The 24,117-nt window shown below is 37.6% G+C and overlaps 1 protein-coding gene across 1 annotated transcript; it reads left to right on the top strand.

The window, feature by feature from the left end:
* Positions 1 to 3,460: 3,460 nt before the first annotated feature.
* Positions 3,461 to 23,688, top strand: cdh17 (cadherin 17, LI cadherin (liver-intestine)). Its single transcript, XM_015357752.2, has 19 exons — positions 3,461 to 3,522; positions 7,243 to 7,313; positions 8,495 to 8,596; positions 9,551 to 9,688; positions 10,222 to 10,360; positions 10,538 to 10,696; positions 11,220 to 11,378; positions 14,773 to 14,972; positions 15,064 to 15,195; positions 16,128 to 16,278; positions 16,764 to 16,994; positions 17,757 to 17,833; positions 18,566 to 18,757; positions 19,024 to 19,271; positions 19,750 to 19,877; positions 20,303 to 20,545; positions 20,935 to 21,045; positions 21,999 to 22,115; positions 22,480 to 23,688. The coding sequence occupies exons 2-19, from the start codon at positions 7,263 to 7,265 to the stop codon at positions 22,590 to 22,592; spliced, it is 2,691 nt and encodes an 896-aa protein (XP_015213238.2). The 5' UTR covers positions 3,461 to 3,522; positions 7,243 to 7,262; the 3' UTR covers positions 22,593 to 23,688.
* The last annotated feature ends 429 nt before the right edge of the window (positions 23,689 to 24,117 follow it).

The following is a 24,117-nucleotide window of genomic DNA, read 5'->3' as shown; positions in this document are numbered from 1 at the left end:
ATACAGTACATCATCTATCATCAGAGATTCCCCAATATACGTCTTAGTTCTCTTTCTAGTAAATTAGAATTAGCAAAAAAAACCTTGAAATTCCAAACTATGAAAATAGTTATCATTATAGTATTATATTTATAATGGAGACTTAACTTGGTTTTACTACATTGATTGGCCTGGCAGATCCAGATTAGTTTAGCTAGGATAAGTCTCTAATGAGTTATCCAGGAGTACAATGTTACACATTGTTTTCTGAGGTTATAGCCAGGATTAAATGAACATGTTTATGGCAGTTTAGATCCTAGCCCATTACTGGATATTATACTTAATAAAGGACATACACGTACATTAACAAACAGAACTAAAAATGCATTTTGTGCTCTAAGGACAAAATATTATTATCGTTTTTTAAATTAATTTAATGAGCTGCTTTCTTACCTTCAGTAATTGTTTCCTAGAACATGCTTATACTCCCCAGGAGATGCTAAACATACTGTAACTGACAATTCTCATAGTGGCATAACAAAGAAAAGTAATATTCAATAATAATTAGCTAAGATCTGTTACGCAGTGTCCCAGGCTTCTCTCAAGCATTGGTAAGCCTTATCTTTTATTGGTGGGGGGTAAAAATGAATAGTAATTGATTCTTATTCATCTATAACCAGGGGACAGAACTGGTGGATTTAAAGCTCAAATAAAAACACCCTTCAAAATTCTCTGAGATGCAAAGAGGCCTATCAGCATCGCTTATAATAACTGGGATCAAAAGACGTTTTTGGCAGTAAGCAGTAGAGCTCGAAGTCCAAAGTCTAAAGTCGTAATGAAGCCGTGTGCGTTGCACAAGACAATCTGGTTCTTTTCCAGTCTCTGGCCTCTGACTGTCCTTTTCCTTGTTGTTCAGACATTGTCTGTGATTTGCCTCATGGTCACTGTCACTGACACCTCACTGTCACTGCTTCACACAAACAAGAAGCACCACACAGAGCTCTTAGGGAGTGTTGTGTCTTATACCTTTTAATTCATCGAATGGTGTCTGTGGGTTGGGATTTCTACTGAGATGTTAAACAGAGCACCCCTTTTTCTGCCTTATGGTCTGATTCACAGTCCGGTGACTATAGAGTTCCATAAATGTAGTTTTGATTTAAATAGCATTTAATACACGGTGAAATACATTCTTCAAGTACTGCCTGGTGGGCAAAAACATTAGAACAAAAACAGCTATGCTTAAAAACTCAGCAAATGCTATCAAATCAGAAATCCAGCATGTCAGGAGACATAGACGTACACATAGAAGACATAGACAATAATCAGGATCGAGTACTACATAATCTTTAGTATCAGTCTTTGAAATAATAGGCATATTTGTTGACAATGCCTTCTTCATCTTATAAGAGTTTATTGTTGTTGCCATGCCTTTGAAATGCATAAAAAAGGATGTCTTCATCTTCCTTCACTCTTTAAGGGACTGGATATGGTAGGAGTTGTTGGGGTTTCCTTCCCTAATTACTAGTTAAGTCAAGACTCAACAGAGTCCTTTTACAATATATATACTGCACAGTAGGTAGATGCTGCACATTGGTGGTGGTGGAGGGGAGTCCCCATTACCTGTAAAGCGCTTTGAGTGGAGTGTCCAGAAAAGCGCTATATAAGTGTAAGCAATTATTATATCGAATTTTCTGTTGAACAATTAAGGTGTCTCCATTTTATGAACTGTTTCAGAGGCCTCAGAGCAGACCTGTGTTTGGGAAGGCATGTTGAGAGGATCGAGACAGAATCCCACAAGAGAGAATCTGCAATCTGGTGCTAAGCATCTGTCAGATCAGAGATGTACAGCTTGTTCTATGTCCTATGGTGACCACATGTCTGTAACTTCCATAGCCCACCCTCTGTGGGTGACAAATGTTAATCATCAAAATGAAATTACTGTAGTCATGTCGTGGTTGTCCAATAAAATGCTAAAGTGTTTCTTACTTTCCTATCCACAATTAATTTCCATCCAGTTTCTAATTGTTTCCCCACGTCTTCATTCTGCTACTGAGTGTGAAATACTTCCTTGGTTTGGCATTAGTTTTAACCATTAGGATTCAATTTCCCCTCAACCTCCATCCTTCCACTCTGAAGAGATTCAACTCTTCATGTACTGTATGTCCATATATGACAATCCCCTGACACTAGGAATCATTCTTGCTTCTCTTTTGGGACACTTACTAAAGCAATAATAACCTTTGCTTTGACATGGTGACCTAGAATGAAAGTAAAATTCTAAATGTAAAGCTTTAACATGATTTTTGGATTTAAATATAATAAGAGCCGTTTTTTTTCCTTTCACCTTGTGTTATATGATTGTAAGTAAAACTCATATTCAGTTTTGGTGTACTTAAAACTATTTGTCCTGCAGTGTTCACGTGTTCGAGGTGATGCACAATAGTAGGTGTTCTGATAAAGACCGGTGCATACGTTGTTTATCTTTATCTTTGTTTCAAAAATGTTTGTCTTTGCTAATTTGTAGAGAAGTGGTAAGGACATCTGAGGACATTTAAAATAATCGTACAGTTTTTAACATAAAAATGTATTGTTTAAGGAATGGTAGAGAGATAAAAACTTTTGCAGTGGGCTCAGGACCTGGTTGATTTTACTCTTCTGCATAGTTTATGCACCCTGAGGTGCATTTTTTTTCCATTGAGTTCCCTGTACTGCTGGATAATGTCATCCCACGTTGTTGCTTTTAAATACAGAAGCAGTTTTCTGGCAGATCAGGTCAACTGGCTTTTTCCCCGGTAATCCCCTCAATTTGCGTCTCACAACATTCACAAATGTTTTTGTGTTTGTATTTCTTGGAATATAAAGAAAAAAAAACATTTCTAACGCGTATGTGAGTCAGATCAGGGGATCTGACTCAGATATTCAAAATCTTCAAAAGTACTGACAAAGTCAACCCTGTGGACTTCCTCAGGATCAACAGCCAGCACAATGACCCACAGGACAAAAGTGGAAACTATACTAAAGTGCGTTTAAATCTGACCGAGTATGGACCAAGCCCCGGGGCCATGATGTTGAAGATGATACCCTTGCTTCATTCAAGAAACATGTAAAACTTGTAACCTGTTACAGATTCTGCATCATTTTAAGTACATAATCTCTCATATAAGCGGTCTACGATAGCTATACAAAGACTACTTTACTGTATATATCAATGAGGATATTAATATAAAGAAGATAACTTTTCCTCTTTTGTGACTCTTTACGGAGAGAGGAAATTACTCTCACCTTTAAATGTAATTCTTTTGACCCCTACACTTGTACAATCACTACTCAACGGAATGAATGTGAAATTGTGAGCCTTACATTATAGAGACTGTTGCTCTTCATGGTGTCTATATTTGTTTCCTGGTATGGTTATGTGTGATAACTATTGGCAAATCATTAGGGTCTATAAAATCTTTTGCAGGTTAACAATTCACTAGGGAGAGTTTCAGCTGCCTTGTGCACACAGCAGTCCCGGGAGTGAAGACCCACGTCTCCCAGCCGGTATGTCCTCCACCTCAGTTCCTTTATATATATATATTTTAATTACCGTTTTTTGTTGTTGATAAATGTTGTTGTCGTCGAGGTAGGGGGTTTTAGCTGCAGCTTAATATTAAAAGGGTCTGATGTCTGGAGTGGGAAAAGGAAATGAATAACTGTGGAAACTCAAGCAGTGACTAGAAAGAAAGGGTGTTGTCTGTCAGTTTCTGTTCCAAGGTGTGTACGAACTTTCTGTTTAAAAATGTATATGCAACTTGTTTTTCATGGCGTTTCCATGTTGTACCCTGACAGCAGTAATACAGCTTAAATCAATCCAATGCTAAAGATGAGATTTAATTAAGCTCGTAAGATGCTATGAGACAAAGAAGCAGGCTCTGAACACTATAGACCGGATCCATCGAGGTTAAATTCCAACTGATTTCTTTTCACATGCACACACTGTACTTTCAATTACTATAACAATCAGGTCTCATGAAGAAGTTCATTGATAACATTATTTTGCAGTCCCTTTATTATTTAGAATTTCGGCAATGAATGGAAAGCTCAATGGACATTTTTCAATTGTTGTACATATCAAAATGCATAAACCAAATTAAAGCTACAACAAGGAGCATGGAATTTTAAATTTAATAAGGAAAGTGCCAGACCAAGTCACCTCATGTTAAAAAACAGCTAGTGAGCCCCGCTCCAGAATCCTGTAGACAGTAATAAGTATTCCTTTATCTGACCTGCTAAGACAAGGTCATGAAAGACTGTTCAAAGTCATCTTGCACTTTCTCACTTTGCAGTATTACCCTTTTTCCCACTACAAGACTATGCAATTAAAAAACACCCCTGGCACTTAAAAACAAGACGCGTCTCCATGTTCATTATGAGATTCATGATTAGAATCTGAAAAAGGCTAATATTAGGAGGAGACATACGCTACAACAAACAACACTTTTTGTCGAAGAAGTAGCTAATATTTTCCGTCCTAAATTCATTTGTCTTGGTTTTCTCTTGCTTCCCTAAACTGGTGTCTCTTTCTGGATCATGAGATAATCTACTATCTTTATCAAGACTTAGATATGTGTATTTGGCTCTCTGGTAATCCCCTGTATGAGACTAAACACGTTCAGTTCCTTTGAACTGGTAAACCATTCACTCCAGACTAGAATAATATCTGGTCCAGACTCTCATTTGAATTGTTTCCAGGAAAACAATGTCCTTCCTTTTACATAGTGACCAATATATTGACACTTTGGCACATGTAAATGTATTAATTCATTAACTATCCCTGGATTTTGTCATGGTAGCTTAAAAAAACAGAAAGAGAAAGTGATTTTCACATTAATTGCATACAGAGACATTTACTCCTTAACCAGTCCTTTTCTAACTTCAGCACATCTTACTAAGGCCTTCCTGTAATGTTGTTACCTGTAATATATTTCTAATAGCTTTCTTTCTCAGCACAAAATTATGCCACCATTATTAGTTCCCTTTTTATTTTTTTATCTAACTGCTATCTAAATACCGGTAATTTTAAATGACTTCAACTGAGGCTTGAAATGACAGTTCTGTGACTTTGGAGTTGTTACCTATTTGAAAACGTAATCCTCTCATAATTAAATGAGCTTTTTTCATAGAGAAAATACAAAGGGCTCATATGTCTGTACTGTGTAGTTTGGTCTTTGCATTAGGCAGACGTTCGTGCAAATTTGTATAGTTACATTAGTGCTGAAGCCCTTTTAGAACAAATGGACAACTCCACCATTTTGTGCTTCAGTTACTTTATAGAACAAAGATTTGAACTTGTGCTGAAAAATGTCTATAGTACCATGCCACAGTGATAAGAAACAGCATAAGAAGCCCACTGCCGAGTTTAGCAGGAAGTGGACAATGAGTCACATGACAGCGTGATAGATTAAACATCTGAGTAATCAGATGAGTAACTGTCCAAACAGTGTGTTTAAATGGTTACATCCTGGAACATATCACAGTCGTGCAAGGTGTGGAGTGGGGTTTTAATGAGTGTATGGCATAGCAATTATACTGAACAAATCCAGTGACATCAACAGCTACAGTATATCTGCAATTAAAGCCGGACTTCAACAGCAACAAGACTTAAAAAGAACTAAGTAGAGCAAATTCTGTATGTGACCATTTTCACAGAGTCACATGGCACCCATTGTATCGCTGTCCTCTAAGCTCAAGGTCATTGAGATGGAACCTTTAAGTTCGTGGAACCTTGCTTCAGAAAGAGATATTGATGCTGAGAGCAGTTATAGTACATTGTTATATTCTCCAGACAGGCTGTCTGAATGCAGCCCTAGCAAAGATTTAAGTCATAGTAAGATTTATCAAATGAATTTTAAAAATGTAAAAGGTGCACCACATCAAGAGAGGAAATAACCTGATAAGATAATGAAGATTGTGAAAGTGAGTTGTGAAACACGTGAGCTGGTGTTAAAGTCTGTGCTCTGAGTGCCCTTACTTACTATAAGGATTCTCGTGAGCAGTGAGGCTGCTTGAATCTCTTCTTGTACTTTATTGACTGTATTCTTTATTTTTTTGTGTTTGTTAGTACTGGAAAGCAAGGTGCAATCTAATATTGATGCAAAAAGTGTATTACAGTGTATTACAAATCACATCTGGAAAATGGATACTTCCAAAATATCTTGTGTGTGCCAAAAGCAAAAACCGTGGTAACAGTTTATTTTTAAGGATTATACAGTATATAAACTATGCATTGCTAGTATTTGTTTAATGAAATACAGCCTACTGAGTTATAGTGAAGGAGTTATTGATGTCTAATACATGCCTTATTATTGACATATGTAGGGATTGTACAAGTTATTTATTTGTGACAAAAAGTAATTGTTAACTAAGCAGCCTTTGTTAAACAAATCGTTATCTATCATTTGTTAAATGCTAGTGTGTCATCCATAAATAAAATAACACCTTACCTAACTTAGAGGTGTTTACTGAAAGTACTCCCCAAAAATTGCACAAATAAATCAGATTTCACCTCCTCTATTATTTTTTAACCAGCTTTGTTTTTTAGCATAGCTTTTCTTTTAAGCCCTAATAGTACCCTGTTAATGTTTATTAATTGTTATATATCCTGCCTGCATAGTAGAATAGTGATACTGGATTTTTTTTCTTTTGAAATAATAGAGCTTGTAAAGATCTAAACTTAGAAAGGGAATGAGATGGCGGCAGGCACAGTCTTCTCTTTGATAGTAGACTGATTGCTTGTACATATTGTAAAAGACTAGCTTGGAAGACCAGTTCTGCAATACAGCATGGAAAAACATGTCTTCTGAATTTTCCATCACTTAGTCTATCTTTGTTAAAAGGGTCAGTCCTATCAAATTGATTTTTAAAGAGTATTTTTCCACTTCTGCTCATTTGATATTAGTTTACTTAAATTTCAAATCTGTGTCAGCCTTTACAAATTTTTAATCACCACCTTTCATTTAATTCTTTTGAACACATTTCTTGTGTTTGCACAGTTTGTGCTTGAGTTCGAACTATTTAAGAACACAAATGGCATTTTATTTTTTATTAAGTTACCCAATATGATTATCTAAAAATCTTAACATTTGATTTTTTTCATCTTAACATATTATTGAAAATTGAAATTGATTGTAAATTTGTGCTGAAATAAGCCCTGAAATGAAATAAAGCTAAAGGGAGTTAAAACTGAGGCACAGAGTTATGAAGCCTTTTATTTCTCAACAGGTACTCTTCAATACTTCAGAATGATTCCCAATCACAATGCAGTATCATTAATCATTCTTTTGGGCACTGCGGTAAGTATTGTACTATATGTGTCTCATTACTATACACAAAGATTTCTTTCTTTAAAGTTTTTATCACAGAATAGAAACTGTATTTAAAGATGCTTTGTTGATTTTAAAGTAAAAAAAAAAACGTTTATTTGACTGCCTGTAGAGCTGCCAGAGTACAAAAGCATGAAATGAGTTTGTTGACTAAAAGGAGAGAGTGTAGCTGTGTATGAGATTATGAAGAGGTGTTTCTTGTACACTGGACACTGGCAACTCACAGCAAATCCCACTGGATGGTGGATACATTTTGAGTGTTTTCAATTGATGACTATATACTGTACAGGTAGATAATGAAAAACAGTAGAATCGTCCCTTTGCACTCTTTAAGTATGGTTGTGCTTCCAGATTAAAAAGACTCCTCATTCCCTCTCTTTAGTTTATATGTACTGTATATAACTAAGAGATTAAAAGATATTATGTTTTTGCTGCTATAATTCTAAACGAAGCCAATTAGGTTATAAGACTAAGACAAATCTAACAAAGGACTCTAAATATTTGATTTACACCAACAGTAATGTTGTAAAGTGGTAAAGTCCTTAGCAACCATAAACAGTCCATTTGTTAACATTTAACATATTCTGTGATAACCTGCTATAAAACTGCAGAGCGGCTGGAATGAAAGTTCTTAGGCAAAATTAAAAATAGCAGCTGACTGCACGGTTAAATGATATCGAACGAGAGCATAAGAACACGAGAAAGGTTACGAAGGAGATTAGGCTATTCGCGATCAGGCTATATGAGGCTAGTTCATTAGGTAATTAACAGTTAATTGATGCCAGTCCAGTCCGTTTTTTTTTAAATGAAGGCAGGGACTCTGCTTAATTAGTATACATAGGGTAACAATTTGCAATGAAAAGAGCATTCAATCAGGATACAGAAAAGGAAACACTTCATTACGGTTGTGAATGTCTAAAAGAGGTTTCCCAGCCAGGCTCTGAATTTGGGCTCTTTTAAGAAATGACTGGACAGAATCTTATATTCCCTTAGCTACTAAATTACTGAGTATGTATGATAGTATTATGTTCTTATCAGATTTACAGAAAAACTTTGAATACTTCAGGAACACTGTACTTTAGATGATCTGATGACTGAAGTCAAGTCGGGATACAGCCCTTACATTTTACTGCACTTTAAATGTTTCTCAGACCCTTTTGAAAGGTTTAACCTGGGAGAACAAAAACGGACGCCTGGAGGACAAGATGTTAGAAGTTCCAGAAGCGACCGTAGTGCCATTTGCAGTTTTCCAGGTAATCTTTGCTCTCTGATTATTTTGTCATTAGATCCCCACTGAGGCCATGGTAACCCTGCATTGACATGAATGCCACAGATCTCTTGCTTCCTCAGAAACACAAAACATTTCAAATGAGTTGAAGGGAGCATTTTAAAAAATTATAGTAGGTCAAAAATGTAAAGGAAAGATAGAGTTACAGTACTTATATAATTAACATTTAAAATGTGCGCTCATTCATATTTCCGTAATGACAAATCCACGAGTATCAGTTTCAGTGGGACTCTTTTATCGATTAATTTATAGTCCTTTTTAAACATTTCTAAATAGCTTTCTTAAGAATAGTTGGAAATAGGTAAATAATACAATACTAATATTGGTTCACATAAGCTATAAACACAACAGAACACGTTGTAGAACAGAGGAGCACAACACCAAATCCTTGAGGGTGAAAAGTTTTCTGGTTTTCCTCCCTGAGCCCTTAATACCTAACTGAACTTATTTGCTAAACTGGACAAGAAGAAGCCTTGAATGAGGTAGTGATTGAAAGTGGCCAATAAAATCTGCTGGACAGCAGAACAGATTTGTCTAAGGACCAGAGCTGGGCTGTCCAGCAGTATATTAAGTACTTTTTAAGTCAATCGGATATTGATATATTATTAAGTAATAAACAGAAACTGTACAGATCAGCAATAATAGTTTGAAAAGATGAACTATTGTATCTACTACTAGAAAACTCTTATAAAATACTGTTTGTTGAGTGAAGTTTCAGCTTCAGCATGTTGTTAGCTGTTCAGTGTTGTTGTTGTTGTTGTGGCTGTTGCAAAGAAAAGCTGGGCGAAAAACAGAGAGGAGCATGATTACACTTTTAACGGGGAATGTGAGATGGAAAACTTCTGTGCTCCATATCAACTTCTTGGTCTGAACTGTGTGTGAAGACACCATGGTGAAGCTACTGTGTCTTTGGTTAAAGTTTAAAGCGTCCCAGCCTGAGGTGACATCATTCAAAGTTACCGGCGAAACGGAGGATAAAATCAAGATCAGCAATGACGGCTGGCTGTACTTAGAAAAGGCCCTGGACAGAGAACTGAAGCAGAGCCATAGCATACAGGTACGGGAATTCAGCTGCATCTGTGCCTGCAACCACAAAATTAAAGGTTCTAATCTTTCACTGCACAGTTAATTGATTTCTAATTCAACCAATTAGGACATCACGGGAAGGCAGTGAACACTTTCAAAACGTATTGTATCTGCAGTATATTTTTAATATTATGTACTCACAAACATTATTATATAAATGTGTCCACGTATTTCTGCTTTTACTTCTGTGGTGTCTCTTTTCACTTTGTCTTCCGGACATTGTTAATTCCTCAGTACATACTGTATATCAAGCTAAGAGACATTTGTGATCATGAGAGACTATGTTAATACTTGACAAATAAGATCAATAATTCAAGATTTGTTTTTTGCTTTACATCAAAATGCGGTATTATTGCATTATTATCATCAAGATTCAATTCATTTCCTTCGATTCATACTTTACATTATTTTCAGGTCAGAAATATATTGTGACACAGAAAAGCATTTTATTTACACTATTATCCTGCTTTACTCAGGGTTTTTTCCTCTCATATTTGGTGGTAGATTGAAGCTCTCGATGAGTCTTCACAGACAGTGGAGGGACCCGTCACAGTGACAATAATCGTGAAAGACATCAACGACAATCGGCCCGTCTTCAGTCAGTCTGAATATGCTGGAGTTGTGAGGGAGCACTCAGTACCTGGTCTGTTCAAAGAAATTCCCTTTGCCAACTTTTTGTTGTTGTTGTTATCTTTTGCAAACAGGAATGAACATACTGCGCATGATATAATGGAAGTGGGAAAACCAGTTCATTGTTGAGAAGTGAATGTCCTCCAGTGGTACTGGCTCATTCTGTCGCATTTGTATGTTCTGGTTTCAGGTGACCCATTCTTGCAGGTTTTTGCCACAGATATGGACGATCCCAACACCCCCAATGCCAGGTTGAACTTCACTATTTCAAACCAAATCCCGGATCATCTCAAGACACCCATGTTTCAGATTAACGCCGCCACTGGGGAGATCTCCACCACTCCTGAAGGTACTGTATGTTGGGCTCATAATGTCTGCTCATCTCTATGACCGATCAGTGTTGCCTGCATACATATTGATAGAACAATATATACATCGTGTATTGTTATGTAAAACAAAGACAACACAATTTTGTACAGGAAAATCACTATTTTCAATAACGTTTTCCATGTCAAACCATATAACTAAGGTATTCTTGGAATATTTAAGAAAGAGGAAATTGCAAACATAGGTTGTGTGGTAAATTAAGCTTCCTAGAAATGACCAGCAATGCTTCCACTAAAGTAACAGTTCTGATATGTAAAAAAGTAAATATAATTTTTAATTCTACCATGTATGTGGTCTCTTCAACCCACGATCTGAGACTGGAGGAAAGCTCAGAATAATGGACAGTTTCTAGGCCTTATTCCTGGAAAAGCTTCCTAGTGGAAAACGTGAGGAAATCTGTGAAGTTGTATCAACAACCTAAATCTCCAAGGATTCCAAAAATAAACTAGAAAAGCTTAAGAAAAAGCTTCTTCTGCACATTGTAGGAGCAGCAGCTTTGAAGGCCAGCAAGGTATTCATGTTTGATAAAGAAGAAGATGTGGACAAGGTGGATCATTTGAGGAAAAAATTTGATGAATATTGCATTCCCAAAGAGAATATTCCCTATGAAAGGAATCCATTCTTCACTTGCGTTCAACAAAGAGGTGAGATCCCACAGAACTACTGTATGTTGGCAAAATTGTTTCAGTGTGAATGGAACTAGTGGTTATTGATTTCAACAAGGCCAGGGACAAAACAACAGGTCACAAAATTAAAAACCAAATGAGACTAAAGACGAACTAAACTAGACGTATTAAAGTACGAAAAGAGAGAGAACCCACAGTGAGAAAAAAGCTTCAAAGGAATTTCATAGTATAGGCAGCAATAGGTTTTCAAAAAGTATATGTGGCTGGTTATTTGTAGCCCAGTTTTACTTATACTTTTATCTTGTATGAAGAAGGCAAATTTTACCTATAAAAATGAATTTGGAAATTCTCTCTGTGTTCAGGAATGTCATGAATCAAATTACAATTCAACAAACAAGGTTCATTCAATTCACTTTCAGAGTTTTTTTGTATGTCTAGTACATGGTTTTGCTATTTATTTCAAAATGTTTTGTCACGAAGACACAGAAACAACAGATACAACTGTCATTAAAAAACTGTTCATCAAAAATTTTCTACATGAAATTTGAGTTGTATTTCATCGTAACCTTTAAAATGTCCATATAATTAACTTTGGTTTCTCATAATTTTCCTTTCTTTTATAACAGCTCTTATCTTTTCAATAATTTGTACATTTGTTATCGCAAGGATTGGTAAGATTTGAAAGATATCCGATTTATTATTGGATCTAATATTCATCTGCAGTAATAAAGATTTGGAAAGGAATTGGAAAGTACAAAGATGTATTGGAATCACGCCCAGTGTTCTAAAGACAAGCAGGATAGAATATGTAATAAACACACTTTGCAACTAGCAGATGAAGATGAATACCACACACTATAGTTTGACCACATAACCGGAGCTCTACTAGAAAGTAAACTGAGGATTTTCATGAAAAATTAGTTAAAACAAAAACCCCGCCCTTGATCTTCATTATTGTGAAGACCTGATAGTTGCTGAAAAGGAGCAAAAACACAAGGTGATGCTGTAGAGTTAGGCTGTAAATGTCTTCCTTAAGATGCACCTGCTTTAATTGTTACGAAGCGTCTTTCAGGACCCTGTGCAGATGACACAATCCGGAAGGGAGTGGACACACACAGGGGGGAGACGAGGAACTGGGCTGGTAGAGGAACTGGGTGGGGGGGCGTGACAAAGGTGCTCCAGGGGGACGTGGTCCAGGCGAACAGTCCAAAGGGAAGTCCAGAGCAGGCGAAGGTCCAGAGCCGGGTGATAAATCCAAGACGAACAAGACAAAGTTAAAAGCTGGAGCGGAATCCAGCGAGGGGTTGTAGACAGACACGACAAAGTTAAAAACCAGAGTGTGATCCGGCGAAGGGTCGCGGGGAAGAAAGGGAGAACGGGACCAGGCGCTCCAGGTCCCGGGTTCGGCTGGTTCAGGACACCTAGGAGGCGAATGCCACCCGAGCCGCGGACGTAGGGCGACTCGGTGATAGGCGAGCCTCGTGACGTCCGTGATCCACTGCAGAGCCGGGAACAGAGTGAGCGTCTGGCTTTTGTAGGGAGGCCGGAACAGGGAGCAGGTGCACAAAATCAACTAAAAGGTGTACGAGCTGGAGCGCCCTTAAGGGGGAGGGACTACAATCGTGACATAGATGTGCTGGAGAAGTGATGCACTTACTTCGGATTTCACTAATTTGCTGCTGAAAGAAGTGTTGGAAACCTTTTCAGAAAGCACACCGGGTTGTCGATATTAACAATTTAATCTTCAGCACTTACGGCTATACTGTAGCTAATGCTGAAACTGAGGGGCACTTAAAAAGAGAGTAGAAGCATAGGTGGATAATGTGATATTAAGTCATTTCCTGCAAAAAAAGAACTGCAGGTTGATTAGTAATTCTGAAAATAAACCCACAATGAGTAGATGTCATAATGGTGGGATGTCAGATATTGAAGGAAGAGGAACACAACTATCTGGAAATCTCTTTGTGGAAAAAGAGACATTTGCGGTAGAAAGGGTAAGGGAATTTTTCAGATTAAGGAAGGTTATGTACAGTAGGTCATAATGAAAAGCATCAGAAGAACTTTCCTGGCTCAGATTTAATGGAGAGATAGATGGTACAGCTCATTGAAAAGCTCTCAAACTGCCCTACAATGATGCACACAAACGTCACAAGATATTTTTAATACAATGCAGTGCCAGATACAATGTGCCTTCCAGGACAGAGCTCCTTGACTGGACTGAGGGGCAGGAGGGCAGGAGTGTTCTGGTGATCACAGTGGGGGGGGGGTGTGGAGCTAGACCCAACCAGGGGGGCTAATTAACAAACTGGCTATGCAGTTGACAAGCTGTAACAATGTGTGTCATCCCATCCTCCTTTGTTCCTTCTGTTTCTGTCCCGCAGGTCCTCAACATGACTGTGGGGTAATTAATGGCCGTCTAGGCAAACGGTGTGACGCTTAATCTTTGTTAGTTGCCACCTGTCCTTCTGTTTGCACCAGGATGGCTGGCAGACCTTGATTGTAAGAGAAGGGAAGCAGACAGGCAAAGAGAAAGGGGCACATCTGACGAAAACATTGGCTTTATATGCGTGTGCATGCTTAAAGTCAATATAGCTCCCTTGCCCCTGCCAACGACTATTTTTGGTCGCTCTGTGACAGTGTGCTCAGTTCAGAAACTTCTTTAACTAATTTAAAGGGACAATCTCAACTCTCAAGAGAACAAGCTCTACTCTCACAGAAGACATCAAACAACATTGCTCAGAAGTTTGATTTAAAACCAGGAAGAAAGGATAGGTCATTATCTTATCACAGCAATGACAATGTGGGAAGAACTATGCCCTATGAATTATTTTATGTGTTTATTATTTAATTGCCATAAAGGATAAAAAAGAACAGCATCCAAATTTAACTATGAAAATAGTTTTTAAAGATGCACTGTTTTAAAACACAACTTGCTTCAGAGTCAAACAACAAGCTATGAAGAACTTAACATATTGTATTCTGTATTATATGCTTTCTTCTATTTAATTGTGATGGTCATCTATTTGACATCCAGCTATAGGATTGAAAAGACAGTTGTAACTAAGTGATTAGTACTACTTCAAAACTGATGATCTACAGTTTTATTTGATCAGCCCTTGAAGCAATACAAATATTTGTAAGAATCTAGATGTATAAAACATCTGGAAATCATCCAGATCAAATTTGTGACTATTCTATTTGATTTAGATGATGGGGTGTTTGTGTTTGTAGCTTCTTACTGTGTGACTCTTAGGAGTGTTAAGATTGTAATAAATGATCAAAAGAATGCTTGTAAAAATGACTGTCAGAACATAAAATGACATTCTCTCACCTGTTGCAGAAAAATGTTCAAACTCTTTCCCAGCTCCGTTCTAACAAGATTTTCTCATGTTTTGCATTTGTTGGTTCTCAGGAGCCGCGAGACTGGATCCACAAATTGCAGCAGACTACACCCTCATAATTACCGTTAGAGATTTGGAAGGCTTGTCAGAAAGCGCTCTGAGTGGGAGCACAAGGGTGAACATTGTAGTGAAGGAAAACCTGTGGGTGGCTCCCAGTCCAATTACGATCAAAGAGAATTCCACCGAGCAGCACCCAGTCCAAATCACACAGGTATGCTGCTGCAAAAGGAAGCTCATCCTCTTATTTCAAGTTTTCAACCTGACTTCATTTACTAGGCCTTTCTGCTTCTTGTATTCCACAGGTGCAGTGGAACGAACCAGGAGCCATATATACACTTGCACAGAAGGAGAAGTTTCCACGGTTTCCATTCTCAATAGACCCAGCTGGCAGAATCTACGTTACCGAGCCCCTGGACTGGGAGGAAAAGAGCAGGGTAACATCTCCTCCACGTTTTAGGACAAAGAGTAAAAAAGTCAAGAAATAAGGACAAATGACCAAACTGAAGAGGCAATATGAAGACCAATCCATAGGATTTTTAAAGAGCTATTTCAACAGGTCATATTCTCATGAAGCTCTTATCATCAGACTCTGCAATTTCGGTGGTCCCGTAACTGCTGAAGTTTTGAGATTAGTGAAAAAAAAAATTAGTTGATACAGTAGGTGTTTGTAAACTGATGAATAGATGAATGTACATCTTCTTAATAGCAAATGCCTATGGATTAACATTATCACCCCCACTACATAGAGAACAGACAAGGAAAGACTTTGTTTTTGGATACAGAAGACCGAAGAACATAAATTATTAAACAAATAACCAGAAGCTAATGCTAGTGATTTTCTCCACTGTATTATGTTGCCAGATTAATTTATTAATGAGGGCCAAATAATTTGCTTTCTTTGGAAACTAACATTTTCAATTTGAAACAAGACAAATTCTCATTCATAACATCTGTTAACAGGTGGGTTTATTAACGTACATTGGTGTTAAATTCTGGCTAAAGCAGTTTTTACAGTGTAAGACTTGTTTTTTAATTGAAACTCAGTAGCATGTGTAAAATCCTATGAGTTCTGATTAGAAAAAAGCATGTAAGTCCTCACTGCTAAAGCTTTGGAATTTATACATCATGCTATAATGTACTGGGGAATAAAAGACTCGACTTGGAGGAAATAGGAAAAATATGTGAATACAACTTTCTAAAAACAATATCCAGTTCAAATTACATGTGGCAAGTCAGAAGATGGTAGTTTTCTGCTGTCTACAGTAATGGAGCTTAATAAGTGTGCTTATCCATGCATTTTCTTGAAAAAGATCAGGGCATAGTCTTGCTGTGCATCAGCCTGTGTTGAGTCTCTTTGTTGTTTCAGTATGGGCTGGTGGTGTTTGTGAGAGATGAAAACATGAAAGAACTGGACAGGCCGCTGGAGATCCATGTGATTGTAGAAGACATTAACGACAACCCTCCCGTGTGTGTGCACAGTGAGAGCCTGTTTGAAGTCCAGGAAAATGAGAATATAGGTAAAGACCTCTAATTACTTATGTGATTTTAAATTATTTTTTAAATTATTACAAGACAATTCAATTATTTTTTAGAAAACTACTCTCAGTTGTTAGTTTAAGCAATCATTGAAAATGCTGTTTGTTTACAGTTACACCATAAAATACAGAATATTGTCTTCATAATACGTTTAAGCTCACACCTATTTTCTCCTTACAACATGATAAAGTTTTAAAGTGATACATGAATATTTCAGGTCGCTCATTGAGAGTCAGTAAGGGATTCTCTTGCAATTTTAACAAAGGAGCAGACTTTTTCAGAAAAGCTTAGCAAATATCTCTAGTTGGAGACTGACATAATGTCCCTAGATGATCACCTGCCCTTGAAGGCAAGAATATTGTAAATATTTCTAAAAAAAACTGCTAATATTATTCATTATTAAAACACTTTGATTTTGCTCAAGGTGAGTGTATCCTTGTAACAGCCATGCATTGTATTTCTTAAGGAAATAAGATCGGAGTTCTGCAAGTCACAGACCTGGATGAAGAGGGCACAGAGAACTCTCTTCTGCACTATGAGATATTGAACCAGGAGCCAGAGCTTCCTTCCAGAACCATGTTCACCATCGATGAATACAGTGGAAACATTCAGATTGCACATGGGCAGTTTGAAAAGAATGAGGTCCCAGAGTACAGACTCAGAGTGAAGGTTTCAGACAATGGAGGACGTCCTGCAGGTATGTTCCTTTGGCTAAGTATGGCTGTATTTAGAAACAGCTCTTTTTCTACGGAATAAAGTTAAGACATAAGAACTACGTGGATGTGATATAGGACACTGGAAGCGAAACCCGAATCAGGAACTTGTTCCGAATGGAATGAGATACCCAGTCATGTTCTTGAAGCCTACAGTATACCAGGACTTCTTTTAAGAAGCGGCTGGATTAGACTCTTGGATCAATTAGCTACTGACTTCCAAATGGGCTGGATGGGACAAATAGCCCCCTCTCTTTTGTAACCTTTCTTATGGAAAACAGACGGGCACCTCATGTTAAGTAGTTCAGTACCTGTTTACCAAACCTCTTTCAGTCTGAGATAGAAATTTAGACAGTTTCCTTGGATTTTATCACACAGTACACTATCCAATGGTCAGGAGGAAAAGAATAATCACCCATCTTTCTTAGGTTAGTTTAGAAAATAATGCCGCAATGTAATACAAATAAAGAGCCCTTGGTGTCATTTTCAGAAGATCCTTATCGGAGTTACGGGTAACTAAATTTTGGGGGAAATTAAAGTTTAAAAGTTCAAAGTGAACTTTGTTTTAGAAGCAGCAGCAAACAAATTGCATTGTTAAATTATAATTTTATAGGCAGCAAAAGGGATTTTAAATTCAGTGGGCAATTCTGCAATCACATAATACATAGATTTCAACATCTATTTGAAATCTCCATTTCATTTTTTGAAAATGTTAATTCAGTCTGTTGCAAATTTTGTTTTTGCAGGATTTAGTACTGAGTGCAAGTTGGTTATCAAGGTCATTGATATAAACAACCAGATCCCCATATTTGAAAAAAGTCAGGTAACTACACAGTTTCATCCTGCTCGGCATGAACAACACTGATTTGGGGGTTAAAGAATATACTTTCATCATGGGATTTCCCTCAGCCATCTGAAAAGCATGGAAATTATTTTCATACAAATAACGAGCTATAGTCAGGTATCTGATTCGAAGATTGTCTCTTCCTGGGGTTTGCTGTTGTGATTCCACTCAGGAAATGGCTCTAGAGATGTAGGAAACAAATTTAATTGTCCCGCACAATTGTGGTCACTATCTGCATTCCAGAACACACTCTGCTTCTTGGTTTTATAAATTTAGATAAATCTGAGGATTGTCAGGGTGTCTCATTCTGCAAACAGCTTCTCTCATGAGCTGTTGTCAAGCAATGATTCAGGCAGCAATGATTCAATCTTGTTACTGTTGCCCCTCAAATGAGTCATTATGGCATCTTTCTTTCTACTTATTTTCATTATATTTATATGCATTATATTACAATGTCACTGGTAATGTATACTCAGCTCAAAGGAGACCATTGCTTATTACTTGACTGTCCATCCAGAAAATTAAACAGAGTGCTCATGATTCATCTTTTTTCTTCAGTAGAGTATGTGGGCTTCCTGAATTTATATATATAGACTTAACCATATCTATAGCTTGGATTTCCAGTCCTCTTTACATTGTAACATTACCAAAACATGGTTATTAATTGATTAATGGAAGAGTCTTATGGCTCGTATGGTCTTTTCTTTTCAGTATGAACCTGTGTCCACACCAGAGGACACACCTTCAGGAACCACACTGCTCTCTATCCTGGCCAATGATGCTGATGAACCAGGAACTGGCAGTTCGAAGGTTGAGTACAGTATTGCAAATGGAGACCCCGGTAAACACTTTGCCATCGAAACAAATGGGACAACAAATAGAGGATATCTATATATTATCAAGGTGAGAAGGAAAGAAATAGAATTAACTGGTTCCCGTGCCTTTCCACTAAATGTTTTCTCATTTCTTATCTGTCCAAATAAAAGAATTTGGACATTCATATGCTATTCATAATGAGTCAGTCAGTAAGCAATTTAAATCAAACATCTCTCACACTACCCGCATACATAAACACTTTGCTCCTTGAGTAAAAAATACCAAAATGAATCATGAATTTCTTTCTGTAATGATGAGACTCTTGATTAATGTCAGACGTTTTGTTTTTGCAGCCACTTGACTTTGAAAAGCAGTCTCAATACCATCTTCAAATTAATGCCCGGAATCCGGAGCCCCTGGTTTCTGGAATAGATTACAACTCCAGTTCTTCAGCTTTGGTCATTATTGAAGTTACTGACGTCAACGAAGCTCCAGAGTTTAACAAGACCGGTATCTACCAAACAATCATCTTAGAAGACATTGCCAATGGAACAACCATTCTGCAAGTACAGGCCAAAGACCCAGAGGATGATGCTATCACGTAAGTATTAGACATATATAAATACTAAGTAGCGCTCACATTTTTCGAAATGCTTGGAGAGTATCACTGACTTTTAATTCAGCTTTTGTGTGTAGTCAAATTAAGCAGCTGTGGACAGCTAATGAAATTAGAAGAGAGCTATTTCATGTTTATTTCCATGATTTCACATAATTCATAGTGATCCCTTGTTGCTTAGTATTGTTGCTTGGTACATATTAAACATTTTTTCCCCAAACGACATTGATTTCTAATTATTATAAAGGCTTTAAACGCTTAATCTATCCAAACTTTGAGCATGAGCTCAAATATGAACCCTGATATGATTGGTTAGGCCACACACCCATCCTTCCCAGTTTTAGAACCTTTCAAGAATAGTACCCCTTTGGTACAGCTTGCTCACTAAACAACTGAGCATAATCTGAAACACAATGCCTTTAAATTTATTGAGTTCTACTACATGTTTTTTTAAACAATTCAGATATACACTCTTAGATGACTCCCTGAAGTGGTTACGAATTAATGAGAAAACTGGAGATATTATTACAGCAGCAAGCCTGGACTTTGAGAAGATGCAGGAGTATGTAGTGCGCGTTAGAGCTGAGGCAGGTAAGGACACTGGTGTTGCCTCTTTGTATGGATTCTCATCAGAATGGAGGAACAAGTTATCTTTTTCAGCATTTAAAGGAATTTGAAATATTGTTTTAATAACTGGTATTTTCGAATCCATTAATATTTGTTAAGATGGGAATTGAAAGGTTTATCAATTCTGTACAGTTTTAGGCAAAGTAAGTGATGCCATCTGAGGTCTGCAGATACAGGTGAAAATGCAGAAAGAAAAACATGCCTTTGTGTCATATAGGCATAGAGTGTCCTCCATTTCTTTGTCCATAACAAAACACGACACAAATGTTCATTATCTTGTTTATCTCTTTATGCAGATATATTCCTTAATATATCATCAAAAACCACTCATGAGAAAATATTTTGTGTCAATGAATGTCCTGAGAATGCTTTTTTAAATTGCTTTGCAGGAGAACCTAAACAAATGTCAGAACAGCAGGTTTTCATTAAATTGAAAGATGTCAATGACAATGTCCCAACACTGTCGAAGGAGTCACTTTCAGCAATCATCTGCTATCCCGTGGAACAATCCCAGAAGCCTCTGATGCTGGTGGCAGAAGATCCCGATCTGCCTCCTTATGGATCACCCCTTACCTTCTCCCTTGGTGGGAACGCCACTGTATCCAATGACTGGAAAATCAAAGCCTTTAACGGTAAGCATGCGATGAAATTAAATTGAGAACAAAAAACTTTAAACAACATTTTCACGGCCTCAGCATGTTTTTTTTTTCCTCCCAACTTCTTTTAATTTCAAGTTATTGAGTTTTAAAATTCCCAACAGCAAATTTGCAAACAGGTGGACTTCAGGATTTTATCCATGAATGATACAGTAGGTCTGCATTCACATTTAAAACGCTGCACTGTTTTGGGTTTTGTGAGATTGCCAAGTGGAACAACGTGGAAATAAAATGACAAAGCACAAAAATACTCACACAAAACCTTACAGTTAATTGCAATATAACAATTATACAATTTCAGTAACTGTATATACAGTGCATAGGAGGAACAATTATAATGTGTTTTTCTTATGTTTTCATTTCAGAAACTTCTGCAGAGCTGATAATAAATCACAGAAATGTTCATCAACAAGACTATAAGGTTCCCATAAGAATCAAAGATGCGGGGGATAGGGAAAACACACAAACATTTACAGGTACGTTTTCGTAAATTTAAATATATGCTGGAATGAAAAGAAATGAAAGAGAATGTAAGCCGTCAAACCCACCAATGGTGGAGGGCATTATTCAGATAAGTGTGCACTATTACACAGTATTATCTGTGCCGAACCTTTAGAGAGAGAGAATGATCAAACACAGCTGTGGCCCATCTTACAGTTCTCTCTCCACGATGTGCGAATTCCTGCACATGTTCCCTCTCTGACTGGTCTCTAAGTTGCGCAACCATAGTGCACACCTACAGCAACAGCTGAGACACTGCAGCTCTGTTACACCGTCCAACCAGTTCTTAAATTTGCTTCAGTGTCCATTCACAACAGTTTGCCACAGAGAGCTGTACAGCAACAGTGAGCTATGTGGACAAAGAGGAAGGGGAAATACAACTTGCAGGTCAGAGAAAATATACCTCTAGATGTCCCAGGCCTAGTGGTTCCCCTCCTCCAGGCAATGACTCTGTGGTACATTAATCATAAGAGACTTTGAACAGTTTCTATAAATTCTAAAAGTAAACTGTCCCCTGTGGGTCTGCTGTCAAGGTTATCCGAGTCAAGCAGCTAAGGTTTCCTCGGTCTGCCATCCTGGATCTGTTTTATGGGATACTGTGCTCTAGAACAGGGTAAAAATATATTGGAGAATGAGAAAGGAGCAAAGGTTAATTCCATGCTGAAAAGAAAAAAGACAACGTTTTGTCTGCTGTGCCGTCTGCAGGTGTCTTGGCAAATGCCATCTGTGGTGCCTTTTTGTTCATCTTGTGTATGATGTGTAAGCTAAATACTGCCTTATTGATAAAACCTGGGGCTCCACTGGCAATGACTGCATACTCACTACTAATTTGCAGATGCATAATTTGTGTATGTCACTGAATTTACTGTGTACTTCACTGAATTCCATTCTCTCTAATGGAAATGTCTGTCATTTCTTTATGCGCCAGTGCACATTTGTAAATGCACAGACTTTGGAAATTGCTTCATTGAGCCAGGAGCGCACAAAGAAAAGGCATATGCAGGGACAGCAGTTGCTTTGTTGGTAGGAGTGCTCGGATTTATAGGTAAGTGTTTTTTAATCTCTGACATCTTCTGCTTGGTTTACTGTTAATGTGGCATGAAAAACTAAATCGTGCTGGAATTTGTTAATTGAGTAAATAGGATGATCAGTGCTGAGTGTCATGTTTCGTATTAAAGAAAATAAAGAAGAAAGGTCCGGATTTTAAACTCTCAATGTTTCAAACAGCTGTTTGAAAGTGCAAATAATTGCATTTTTTAAATATTTGCAACATTTGCAGAAAAGGTCTGGTGTTGCCCACCAGATTCTTGTAAAGAATGTGTTGGTTAAAAAATCTGGAGTGAAATATTTTCTATTTTCCTTCAACACAATGTTGTGCTTGACATACAATATCCTGTTTTTGCTCCCAGCTGTCATTCTGGCTGTTGTACTTTACCGGATAAAAAAGAAGAACCCCAAGAAGAAGTCACAAAATGCTAATGGGCCAGCAGAAACTGAGTTACTATCAAAAGCTAATGCGTGAATTTAAACTTTCAAAAACAGTTTAAAATGTAAGTTTGTACAAATATTTTTCTGTCTTAAATACCGATCTTAAACATGGCTTCAGAGCACATCCTGTATTTTCCTCCATTTCCCAACATTCCTATTCAATTCTAAAATGATTTTAAAATACGTACAGTAGGTCAAGATAAATACTGCCTTCCTTTGGTGTCAGTAATTAATGGTTGTTTTCATTATTGCGGGTGTTTTTGTGTGACTTGACCAAGGTTGTGAGAATCACTTATTTATGGCTGTGCTACACATTTGGCCCACCGGCTTGCTAAAGTCTTTCTACTGTAGGTCTCAAATGCTGTAAACGTTTAAAAAATAAAGGCACATGTGCTAAAAAACGAAAGGCCTATTTCGATTAATAAAACACATTTCAAATCAAATGAAATGGAGATTCATATCAAACTGAAGCTAGAAAAGCCTTTAGGATTACAGTCTATGCTAAATAAGCATGCATTACAACTCATTCTGAGGCCAAGGTGATCTCCATAAGTGGACTTTATTGACAGCTTTCTCAGCTATACTCAACAAAAAAACTTCTCCAAACGTTTAACAGAGGTTTTGCACAATGACCAGGAGGTAGTTGTCCAGTTTGTGATGTCCTGTGTTAACCAGACCATGGACAAATATTTTTCCATCCTGATGCAAGATAACATTTTCAGTCTCCCATTGTCAGAAAGCCAAGAGCCTATCCCAGAAAGCAAAGGGAGCAAGGAGGGCCATGATTCCACTGGGGACACAGCCACACCCACAAAGGGACAATTTAGAGACTAACCTAGCACCTTGTCTTCAGTAGGTGACAGGAAAATGGAGCACCTGGCAAAAACCCAAACTGACACAGGGAGAAAAGAAAGATCAGTTCTAATTTTCATGTGTAGTACTTTTCCAAATAAAATTCCAAATGAAACTCCTTCAAGCCAAGTTGGAAAAAATCCTGTGCTTATTAATTATGATCTCCTTGCAGTTGCTGTGCCGACAGTGTTAATCAGACAGGTTTTGTTGCAATCGTGTCATTATGATGGCTTTATATGAATCATATCCCTGTTCAATAAAGATACAATTTAGTGGGACACGATTGTGTCTTCTCTTTTGTTTTTCTTTATACAATGAAGTACATTTCTCTCAAACCAGAAAATACTTTAAATATAGATTCTGTGTGTATACATTTATCTCTGTTATAAGCTTTATGTTGTACTGCATAAAATGAGTTTGTAACAAATGTGCTGGTGGGGTGATAACAGTCAAATTCAATTGGACTCTGTCGTCAGTAATTCACACTCCTGACGTCATTTTCTCTCCTAAACACTATAAATACTGTAAGTGATGCCTTCTCTCCCTCACACACATCTTTTTGCATCACACCTCCACCCCATCTCCACTTCTACAGCCCTCTCGGCCTTTTGCCCAAGATCATGTGAGGAGTGTCATGTGTGTCTCCCCCTCTGCAGCTGCCCCCAGGTCACTCCTCACTCTGCAGGGGTCCCAGCCTCCTCCTCCTC

This window comes from Lepisosteus oculatus, chromosome 10, assembly GCF_040954835.1.
Source record: "Lepisosteus oculatus isolate fLepOcu1 chromosome 10, fLepOcu1.hap2, whole genome shotgun sequence".
Taxonomy (NCBI): Eukaryota; Metazoa; Chordata; class Actinopteri; order Semionotiformes; family Lepisosteidae; genus Lepisosteus; species Lepisosteus oculatus.
The sequence above is the reverse complement of the archived record's forward strand: the minus strand, read 5'-3'. Positions and strand labels throughout refer to the sequence as shown.

What these genes read in the sequence shown, in the direction of transcription:
- cdh17 (XM_015357752.2), top strand. Translation starts at nt 7,263, where the DNA reads ATGATTCCCAATCACAATGCAGTATCATTAATCATTCTTTTGGGCACT. An exon ending in TGCCATTTGCAGTTTTCCAG is followed by an intron (nt 8,597 to 9,550) that starts GTAATCTTTGCT and finishes CTTTGGTTAAAG; the next exon opens with TTTAAAGCGTCCCAGCCTGA. An exon ending in GCGCGTTAGAGCTGAGGCAG is followed by an intron (nt 19,878 to 20,302) that starts GTAAGGACACTG and finishes ATTGCTTTGCAG; the next exon opens with GAGAACCTAAACAAATGTCA.